Source organism: Papaver somniferum, chromosome 1 (assembly GCF_003573695.1).
Source record: "Papaver somniferum cultivar HN1 chromosome 1, ASM357369v1, whole genome shotgun sequence".
Taxonomy (NCBI): Eukaryota; Viridiplantae; Streptophyta; class Magnoliopsida; order Ranunculales; family Papaveraceae; genus Papaver; species Papaver somniferum.
The window spans coordinates 146,304,491-146,316,075 of NC_039358.1; the positions used below are offsets into that span (position 1 = coordinate 146,304,491).

The window sequence follows — 11,585 nt, forward strand, 5'->3', positions numbered from 1 at the left end:
TATTCCGCAGTATTGGTCGATCTCCGATCCACATTGTTGTGCATATACTGTGTTGCTCCGTAAGTTCTCTTTTGTCGAGCATGAACAATTGAATTGATCATTTTTGTGGTTAATACAATTGAGATTTTTGGATTCAAATACATGTTTCATGTGATTTGGTTAAGTCCAAAGAAATCCTTCTTTCCTTCTAAAAGAAAGGTCTCCTTTGTTGTTCTTTCGGGAATGACATATTATGGGAGAGAGTTCTTTTTGAACTTGTGCTTTATTGATAAATCTTTGTGTGGAGTGCGGTTGTGGAATATTATAGGGGTTATCTTGTATCTTTATAAACTCCTTGGTGAATGCATTTAGCTTCGGCTTTATGATTGCATCTAAATAAGTTGGTATGTTATTCTGTTTTGGTCATGAAGTATCTCTATGAGAATTTCATGAGGATCCCACTAGTTTTCGTACCTTTGAAAATTTATATTGACAAAAAGGGGGAGAATTAATGTGTAGTTTCATACTACAAATACATATGGTTTACGGATCATTATGTAAGGGGGAGTGGTTTTCATGTCGAGATGAAGTATTGAGTAAGGGGGAGTGATAGATATCACCATAGTATTGTTGTCAAAGTTTTGATACAACTGAACTTTGATGTTGTGTAATAATACTATGACACTGTATAAGAGCATTTGTTTTCTCATTGTTATCGCTACGGATCTTCAATAACTATGATGCTGAGTTGAACACGTTTAAGATCATGGAGTACTTGGAAGTGACGAAGTTTTCGAGTCGTGTTGAAGATGTCAAGGAGATCAAGCATTTGGATGAGAAGCTATAATTTTTAATTATTTTGTAATCCATATGTATTGATAGTTTTGTCACTAAAATTGACAAAAGGGGAGATTGTTAGAGCACTGCTCGGTTGAACTCGCATGCGTTGCTATCTCAAGCATGTTTGTCAATGTTAGTGATCAAAACTATAAGTCTTGATTTCTAGCCTATTTATAGATGTCTCGGACTAGGACATAGATTGTGTAGTTGAGCTTAGACTTCACGACGTTCATCATTTGAAGACGAAGAACTACTAAGGGGAGCTTGTGGAACTTCATCGACAAAAGGTATGTGGAGACTGAAACTCATCTATCACTTGGAAAATCTATTTCTACTCTATATCCTATATTGAGACATAAGTCGTATTACGATATAGTTTTCTATATACACATTTGAGATTTCGAGCTGAGTTTATCTCGCTTACATATTTCTCGAAATATGTATTCGCAAGCTTTTGCTTCGACCAAGTTCATCTTATATCATGTGAAAATTGCCGAGTAACATCTTACATTTGTGTGATACAATCATTTGGCGTAGTCTTGGAATGTTTCGTTATGATTATTTCAATATCTTGAAAATTGATTTGATGCTAATAGTGTGTGAAAATGGCTATTGTCATCCTCTATGAAAGTTTCAATGATTGAAATAAAAGTTTAGAACACTTAACCATTATTGGATTTGTTATGTTGTGCACTCTTTCACATATGTAATCCATGTCCGGGAACCATAGTATGCGCACCCGTTTGCATACCTGTTGGTTTGAGAAATCCGGGAACCTAAGTATGCGTATTGGTTTACAGGTTCATGTCCGAGAATTTCTGCTGGGATTGAAAGTTCGCGTACCTATTTGCGTACTTGCGAAACCTAATCTTAGTCCGGGTATTTCTAGTATGCGTACTCGTTTGCATACTTAACGGTTAAAGTTCTAAAATCGGTTATGTACATGAACATAAACATTTATAAAATAAGGAATGGAATCTTTGCAAACCGTGGCTATAATGTTCATGAATTGATTCGAGTGTATCAAACCGACTTTGCTTCAATTGTGTTCTTGTATAATTCTATGAGAATATAACAATTGAACAACTCTTTAACTAGTTTCATTTGAGTCATTTGAACTAGTTATGGTTAAGATGAATAAGGTTGATATGAGAGTAATCATATGGCTAACCTCGGTTAACTATTTGTGAGCCAACATGGTGTACACGTTTGGGTACGGTTATATAAACCTAAATGAGGGTACATTTCATTTGTGTGTAACAAGCTAAGTTCGATCTAACGGTTGAAAGATATTAGCTTGGTTGAATCAGGTTTTTCATCTAACGGTTAATATTGAATGCTTTGTTAAGGTAACTTAGATTGCAAACCCTGATTTGAAAACTATATAAAGGAGAACTCTACCAACTTGGAAACCTAATCCCTACACCTCCTGTATGTTACTAGTTGCATAATGTCGATTCTCCTTTAACCTTAGGTTTCTTCGAGACCCTGTAGGTTAACGACTTAAAAGACGTCATTGGGATTGTAAAGCCAGACCCAACTATTCTCTTTGTAGTTGCGTGTTCTTATCTTGCCCGATTCTATCGTATTGAGTACAATTGAAATAATTGACTCGAGATTAATTTCTCTGATAGGCAAGATAAAAGTAATCACAAATATCTTCTTCTGATCGTTTGTGATTCCACAATATCTTGTTTCGCTAGTCGATTAAGATTATTGTGAGGTGATTGATAATATTGGGTTGTTCTTCGGGAATATAAGACCGGTTTATCAATTGATTCCTGTTCACCTTGATTTATCAAAAGACAGAACAAAAACTCTTCGGTATTTCTGTGGGAGACAGATTTATTCAATCTATAGACTTTTCTATGTGAGACAAATTTGTTTATCAAGTCTTCGACTTTGGGTCGTAGAAACTCTTGGTTGTGGGTGAGATCAACTAAGGGAATCAAGTACGTAGTATCCTGCTGGGATCAGAGACGTAAGGAACGCAACTGTACCTTGAATCAATGTGAGATTGATTAGGGTTCAACTACAGTCTAGTCCGAAGTTAATTGGTAGTAGGCTAGAGGCTGTAGCGGCTTAATACAGTGTGGTGTTCAAACTGGACTAGGTCCTGGGGTTTTTCTGCATTTGCAGTTTTCCTCGTTAACAAAATTCTTGTGTCTGTGTTATTTCTTTTCCGCATTATATTTTGTTATATAATTGAAATATCACGGGTTGTGCATTAAGATCAATCAATTAGAATATCCAACCTTTGGTTGTTGATTTACATTGATTGACACTTGAACATTGGTCTTTGGTACCGTTCAAGTTACTCCTCTTATATTCAATCGGGCTCGCAGATTTCTGCTTGCTGATTGTAGATTGAATTAAGAGTTAGAGATATTAAACTCTTTGATATACTTTACTCTAGATTGAGTCTAACTATCTAGTTGATTCTCTAGAAAATATATTGGAGTAAGTCCTCTCAGATTTCCAAACGAATTGTTGGGTGTGGTTGTTAGACCCTCGCATTTTCAGTAACCAAATTTCTCAAGGAATTACCTGTTCATATACAACAATATAATCTCCACCACTGGATCGACAACTCCTACAATATCATGAATATTTTCTTTCGAGTTAAACGAGGCTCAGTGTTTGCTAAGCTCGGTTTTACATATTCTTTTAGGTCCCTGTTACTTTATCGGCCAATCTGGGGTCTGTCTTAAAAGACAAAACAAAATCATTCTTAAGTAAAATGAAAAATCACATTTCAACTAACTTTGTTAATTAGTGTCAATTAGTATAATTTATAGTTATTTAATATTGTTAGTTACGGAATTAATTAAGTAGCGAAAATTAACCGTCAAGGCATGAAAAAAATTGAATTTTTTCAAGAACTTCAAATCAAAACGGGCTAATACAGTAGCCCACGTATGCCGAATGTGGTCTGATGTTCTTCATTCACAAAAACACGAGGAATTGACATATATAGATTGAGATATATGTTAATTGTTGCCCAAAAATCATATTGAAAAAATGGTTAACAAGAATGGGTGATTATAGCCTTAAAACCAACAAAATAACTCAACATTTTCTTAATAAGGAATCGGTCCATATGAAAGCCCACATCAACGACGGTATCCTAAGAATCAGTGATTAATTATAGCCTTAAAACCAACAAAATGAATTAACGTTTTCTTACTATGAAATTGGTCAATATGAATGTTCAAATCAACGACCGCATCCTAAGAAAATTTTTTTGTTTCATTTAACCAGAATCGGTTGTTATGAATTTTCGATTGACCGATTTTGTGTTGATGTTCTTCAACCACAAAAATATCAAACCAGAATCAACCGACGTGTATATGCATACACGTCGATTATTCAGAATCAGAACATTCATATCGACCTATAAACCCGGAAAACCAAAATTTCTTTAAATTTCAATTCGAAATATATGAATGAAAAGCTTAATTAAAAAGAATGTGTAGATGGAAAAGTATGCAAGAGAGAATGAAATTGAAACCGATTTAGTTTAAGTTATTATGCTTTAACAGTGATGAAAATTTAGTACTTTCACCCATTTAAAAGAATATCCCCTTTTAACTCTATGATGACAATCAAAAGAAAGGAAATGTAGCACCCTATGTATATCATGCAGATGATTGGGAGGTTTGAGAAGAATCAACTCAGAACCCATGACTCATTTGCTTTTGTTTTGTTTAACCTTGTTAATGTCACATTCACTTAGCCACTGAATTTTAAAAAGTATCGTTAAATAGAAGAGACGAAATTACAAGCGCAACTTTATAGTAGAGAAAATGATGAAACCTCTAGCCATCAACACTCATGAGTGAATACTCAATCATTGGACTAGAGTCTATTCACCAGTCAAAAGTTCAAACACTATTTACCTTAAAAGCAATTCACTCTCCTTTATATCACATAAAAAAAAAAAAAAAGGATCATCAAACACCTTCTGCGTGGATGTACAAATGACAAAAACTTCTACTTGTACAACATACACTTCTATGGCACCCAACCTTGTTATACATGAAATAGCCCTTAAAAGAAATCAATAAAGAAAGCAAAAACCGAATCCTAAAACACACCTTCAACAGCTTCTTTCTTCTCAAACTCTTCTATAACACTCCCATTATTTTTCCAATCTTTAAGCTCATTCTCATTATCACCCTCCATGGTTTTATCATAATGTTTTTCTACTTTGTATTGATGCTTCATTGCAAACACAAGAAATACCAGAAAGTTCAAAACTCCCAATACTGCAAGCATCCAGAAAAAGTAGTCTAACTTCGCTTTGTTTAGATTACTTCTGATCCAACCCTTGTGGGTGATCTTATCCACCAAAGACACTAATAAACTACTAACGTAGAACCCCATTGCCACTGTAGTAAGGAATAGCCCTGTACTCATAGATTTCATTCTCTCTGGAGCTTCTCTTATAAAAAACTCCAGCTGTCCGACATAAGCGAACCCTTCTCCAGCTCCAACTAGAAAGTACTGAGGCACTAACCAAAACACACTTATCTGAATTTGGTCTCGAACAGCGATAATCCTTCTTTGTTTTTCAACAATTGCAGATGCTACCATAGCCATGATCGCGAAAACTAGTCCTATTCCAATTCTCTGAAGACTTGTAATTCCTTGAGTAGTATGGGTAAATCTTCTAGCAATCGGGACAATGACTTTCTCGTTAAGGGAAGTGAAAATTAAGATCGTCAGAGTGAGAAACACCGAAACTGATCCTGATGGGAAAACGAATGAACCAATATGTCTATTCGTGAAAGTTGCTTGTTCAACTGATAAAGTTGTCATTTGAGAATATACTGTCCAGAAGAGTATACATGTCGACCAAATTGGGATGAGTTTCAATACCATTTTTACTTCTTCCACTTGTGTCACTGTAGAGACAACCCATGAGTTGTATGCCCCATTTTCTAGCTGCCCGTTATCGTTAGCATCTACGATGGCTGCCTTATCCAGGCACCTACAGTTGATTACAAAAAAAAAAAACAGATATTAGTGTGTATAGTATCAAAAATCAAATGAAAGACTATTTATATATTAGCGGACATCAGCTAATTCGTATGCCGCCATAAACATAGAAAACTTTTGCTGCAACTTATAAACAATTACTAACCTTAGTCTTTCCGTATGAGAAACTTTAGCGGTATGATACTCATTCAAGAGACTAGGATGAGCAGGGTAGGGCAGTTTTCTCTTCCTAGAAGCCAAGTAAAACACTCTCCAAATAACAGTAAGTGGACTTCCTTGTGGTGTCCTTAACCGATAAACGGGTGTACCACCAAACAGTACCAGTACGGCGATGGCCATGGCACCAGCCGATATCCCATACCCCCACGCTCTCCCAACGTTATCTTGTATATATACTAAAACTGTCACTGCAAAGAGAGATCCAAGACTGATGCAGAAGTAGAATCGGTTGAAGAAGAAAAACATAGCCTTTCTTTCTTTAGGATCTCTCACATCAAATTGATCAGACCCAAAACCTGATACGTTTGATTTAATGCCACCACCACCTAATGCAATTACATATAAGGCAGCATATAGCAACGCCAACTGACTCCCGGTAGCTTGGATGCATTCGTGGTGTTGTCTTCTGACCTCATCGCAAGCTGGTGGTCTCATACTTGGGATGCTTGTAGCTACTGTTAGCAAAGTTGCTCCCTAGATTTAACAGAAAAATGTGAAAATCAGCATGCGAAAACGCTTAATGTTAGTTTGGAAAGAAAATACTTGGAAGATGATGCAAAATGACATTTATATGCTTACCACAGCAGTTATGGTTGAAAATATCGCAACTGTCAAGTACCGGCCGAGCTTTGCATCAGCTAAGAAACCAGCAAGAAGTGCAAGAAGATTGAGACTGCCCATGAAATTAGTAACAATTGTTGCGGATTTTGCTGTCGGTATATGCAAATCTCCGACTAAATATGTCACTAAATTCATCGAGATTCCAACAACGCAAATTCTCTCAGCAAGTTCAGAACCTAAAGAGAAAAGATCATGTTAGACCAGTCGAGGAGATTCATGGAGAAACTTAAAGGGAGATGTGACGATGCAGACCGAAATGATGAACATTTTACCTAAGATAAGACCTGCGGCAAGCCATCCACCAGTACTAGATTTATCGAAAGGTCGACCTCGGAAGTCCACTACTGTTCCAATATCTTCACCATCAACGTCGGATACTGCTGAAACCTGTCGAACATTTTACGAAAATACATGTAAAGTTAAAGAGGATTAACTCATCCATAATTCATGAACAGTACTACTACATCTTAGTAAGAAAACAGAGATTATTAGCACAATGCGTAATTACCATGTTTAACAGAAAGGCAGAGAGACAGACAGAAGAATGAAAAGTTTGTAATACTTTGTATGAATGAAATTGTTGCAAGTGTATTTAAGATAGAAGCAGGGGAAGGAATGATTGATGAAATGATAGGTGTGAGAAACCAGAAAATTTTGTTAGTCACCACATCTTTTTTCAGTGGTGCCAAATGGTTGAGATTATGGGACCATTTTATACCCAACTAAAGTTTTAAAATTTTGGACCTACTTGAAGAAAGCAGGTGGAAGTGATCATCCTATACACTATATAAACACTGATCTTAATAATTAGATGTGTGCATAACCCTTATCTTTTGCTGCATCAATCGAAAATGACAAAATCAAGGGTGGTGAAGCATCTCAAATGCTTTACGTGATTAATACATGTGCTATGCAGGAATCATAAATTTTGTGCGTCTTTACTACCATGTCAATGTCACTGTTTGTTTTATTTGAGCTAATAGTACGTAATAATTTACTACTAGTTTACAAGGACAAAATGAACCTTTGGGTATACATATCTATGCTTCTATTTCTTACTGATTCGTTTTCTACTTTTAGCCAAAAGAATCTTTTTAAGAAGATTGATATGAGGTAATTTTTTTTAGAAACTGGCTAATTTTCTGCCAAATATTTAGAAACTGTCTAAACACGCAGGTATGAGATGTGGACTTTCTAACTGGCTAATCCTCGCGTATTAGACGGCAGCTTCTCTGTTTCTGTCAAACATCTCAATTCTCAGCAATGTTTTAAGTTATCACATGGAGAAGTTGAATGAGCTAAAAGGCTATTCAGCAGTCAGTGTCATGACAAGAGTACATATATTATGGGACGTTGGGATTGATAGATCTTCGGTGAACAAGAGCCACTTGTGCCTGATCTTTGAGGCAGTAAAGCCAGAATTTTCATGCAACAAACAAAAATTCCAGGGACCATTGCAGGGATTGATGTTAGGTGGTTGAATTCATAGGTATGACGCGTTATCTCCTTTGGCAAACGTACGTGTATCTAATTGAGATAAAGATACCCGAGCATACTAGGAAAAATATTTGATGGGGCGTTTTTTGATGGGGCATGGAGGACAAATCATGTCTTGACACGTGTCTTTGGTATAAATTGATTCCATCAAATTTTGTTTCCAAATATATAAAAAAGTGTATTTTTGGTGAAAATACTGGTTATCTTAATTGATGATATTTTATCCTTTATATTTTTGGTAACAGAATTTGTTAAAACAATTAATTGAAGAACACATGTCAAGACATGATTTGTCCCCATGTCTCCATCATAAAACGCCCCCATCAAAAATTTACTCAGCATACTAGGTGTCTCGGAAAAGTGAAATGGTATTTTTCGTACCATTATATCAGCACACCAGCACAGGCCTCAACGTCACAAGTGGTATCTAGCAGGAAAATCGAAAATACTACCGGTCAGGCTCATTGGAAAATTGTCGATCAAAATGCCAACAAATAATGTCCGTGCTCATTTTGCCGGTCCATAACCGTGGGCACATCTTTGCGGATAAATTTTTGATGTGGGCAGTTATTCGATGTGAGCATATGAGTCAAACCATGACTTGATATGTGTTGTATGCCGTTAAACAACACATATCGAAGGCCTAATGGTTGAGATGTTATGAAATAAAGAAGAGAAATAAAAAACTTGCCTAATGTGTTTTTTTCTCCGGTGAGAAAAAAACTTGCCTAATGTTTGAGATGTTATGAAATAAAGAAGAGAAACAAAGTAGAAGAGAGAATTTTATTATTGTGTATAGAATACATGATGTAAAGCCTTTATTTATGCATATCGAACGCCTGGTGCCCCAATATACATATGTAACCCAAGAGTTAGAGACAAGGGCATTTAAATAATTAAACATCGACACTCCCCTTGATGGCTATTATGTCTAAGTCATTGCAAACACACCAGAAAAACTCAAAACCGTAAGTTAAACACAAAGAGCCAAGATGAAGATACATCTCAAAAATTAGGCAAGTTTTGTTCACTTTATTTCAACAAAGAGCCAAGATTTAGTAGATGCATAGCGGTAAGTGAACAAAACCGTGTTTATAGTTATACCCTACGTGGTTCTGAAGGACACGCAAATTCCAAGAAGATAGTTATGTTGATGCATTCCCTTAAGTGAACAAAAATGTGTTTATAATTATACTTTACGTGGTCCAGAAGGATACCCAAATTCCAAGAACATGATTTTGTTCATTTGGTCTAGTCAAATGAGTTAGTTAATAGTGGGCATCCACCAAATAATCGAAATTATGTACCTCCTTTTTGGATGATCTGCATTCATGCTAAAATAAATTTTCCCATTAAAACATTTCTAGGAAAATCGAATGGAATAAAATCTGGACGAAGAAAAAAGAACAATATATCAACATTATGGATAATAATTAGTGAGTCTTAATCATTATATTTAATCAAGTAATACAATAATTAAGCATAAATTTTTTGTGCATATTGCTTTTGTTCAATTCATTTGTCGGACAATGATCATACACACATAAGGTTATGAGCACTAAAAAGATAAATTAATAATAAAGAGATAAATCAATAAAGAGATTATGAACGAACGGACATCCTCACACATAGGAAGTTGGAGACCCTGTTCATTTGGATTCAACATATGGGTCACGATCAAGGGATTTTTGGGCCATTTTGAGTAACCCCACTTTTTACTTGTGCAAATGTGTTATATATCCCACTTTATAAACGGTTATTAATTATGATTTTTTGATCGGAAAATATGACTAAATTAATCAGTAAAATGAAAAGGTTTGAGAGACGTTGTTAGAATATGACCATCCAACTCAAAATCGATTGACAATGAGTGGAGAGGTCCAAAAGATTATAAATCGCAGGATTTAGATTGCCCAGATAATGTGGGAACTAATAATTTGAACATGCTCCCTCACGTGTAGCCTCGTTGGGTCTAACACGTTGACAAATTAAATCGGGTGACGCGGAGTAAAGACGCGGTTAAATTACTCGTCGCAAATAGCATGTTCTGATACCATGTTAGAATACGGGCATTCAACTCAAAACCAATTGAAAATGAATGGAGAGGCCCAAAGAATTATAAACCGCAGGATTTAGATTATCCAGACAATGTGGGAGTAATAATCTTAACAGACGTGTACCATCCTAAAAAAAGAAAAGTACATAAAAATCTATAGAATAAGAAAACGTAACCTCCGTCGCGGGACAGATCCACCTTTCAAAAGGGGTGGGACAAATTTGAGTGTCCATTCTTTGCTCTCCTTATTTAACTAGGTTTTCCTTATTTTGTGAATCTGTGTCCGCTACTCTTTCCTTATTCTGTGAATCTGTGTCCGCTACCTCTTTCCTTATTCTGAGTTCTTTCTACTCAAAATTCATGCAAAGTTAAGTACTCTCTTCGAACCCTATACTTTCCGGGAAAATACAGGGCTTAAATATGGCAAGTTAGCCCACCCACGTATATTAATGTGCATAGCTGTTTTCATCGAACTCCAGATATTTTCCTCACCAACTGCTAAACCTAAAACCGGTTAACAAGTTGATGCCCTGTTTGAGATCCCCTACCCTTTTGGTCGGTAGGCTGTTACTAACGGTCTATGGAATTCTGATTACAAATATGTTTAAGAGTGTTTCCCTTTCCTCCGGCAACTACATCATTTGCCGCTCCATACGGTTTGACTGATAGCCTTTTCCTCATGAACTGTTCTTTAATATATTCTCGTTCACTTGATGAAGTCGTGCGAGTATCGCAGAATATCGCAGAGTATTTCCATTGCTGCCATCGACAATTAGTTTATGATTACGGTCCTAAGGAGGAAATGGAGATTTAAGAAGAACACTAAAACATATACGGAGATCTAAAACGCGCACCAGAATCTAAAATAACCCAGCAGATATATTTATTGGCCGTGAGTTTTATTTATATGAGTTAATCAGATGATGCCACTATATATTACTTATAGGAATTATGCATGGTGCATTAAGTGGTCACAAACATAGCGTAGGTGTAACACCCCGATTTTCGTGCGTGGATCCCATGTCCGAAAACCCGGAGTGCTACTTCGATACCATAGACGAAGCCCGGCTACTAAGCCCAAGCTCATTAAATAATTTATCCGGGCTTAGTTAAATTATGTTCAGTTTCGAAATTCTTTCGCAGCGGATATATAAAAATTCTTTTCGGAACATCTAACCGTTAATGTGACGTGATTTTTAATTTACATGAACCCTAAAGAAATATACTTTATCAGAAAAATTAATTTCACCATTAAAAGTTCCAGATTAAATCCAAAATAATTACGTTTTTAAGAAAGATTCATAAAACAGAAACTGACGCCAGGTCACTCAAATAATTTTACCGAGTCCAATACGAATCCATAAATTATTAT

General features: G+C 35.9%; 1 protein-coding gene across 1 annotated transcript; it reads right to left on the reverse strand.

The window, feature by feature from the left end:
* Nucleotides 1-4,559: 4,559 nt before the first annotated feature.
* Nucleotides 4,560-7,234, reverse strand: LOC113303624 (protein NRT1/ PTR FAMILY 6.4-like). Its single transcript, XM_026552674.1, has 5 exons — nucleotides 7,169-7,234; nucleotides 6,933-7,047; nucleotides 6,619-6,836; nucleotides 5,966-6,513; nucleotides 4,560-5,812 (listed from the first exon to the last, which is right to left on the reverse strand). Exons 1-5 carry the CDS (start codon nucleotides 7,169-7,171, stop codon nucleotides 4,906-4,908), a joined length of 1,791 nt encoding a protein of 596 aa, XP_026408459.1. The 5' UTR covers nucleotides 7,172-7,234; the 3' UTR covers nucleotides 4,560-4,905.
* Nucleotides 7,235-11,585: the final 4,351 nt, after the last annotated feature.

What these genes read in the sequence shown, in the direction of transcription:
- LOC113303624 (XM_026552674.1), bottom strand. An exon ending in TGCCGCAGGTCTTATCTTAG is followed by an intron (nt 6,837 to 6,932) that starts GTAAAATGTTCA and finishes TTTTCTCTTTAG; the next exon opens with GTTCTGAACTTGCTGAGAGA. An exon ending in TTTCAACCATAACTGCTGTG is followed by an intron (nt 6,514 to 6,618) that starts GTAAGCATATAA and finishes TGTTAAATCTAG; the next exon opens with GGAGCAACTTTGCTAACAGT.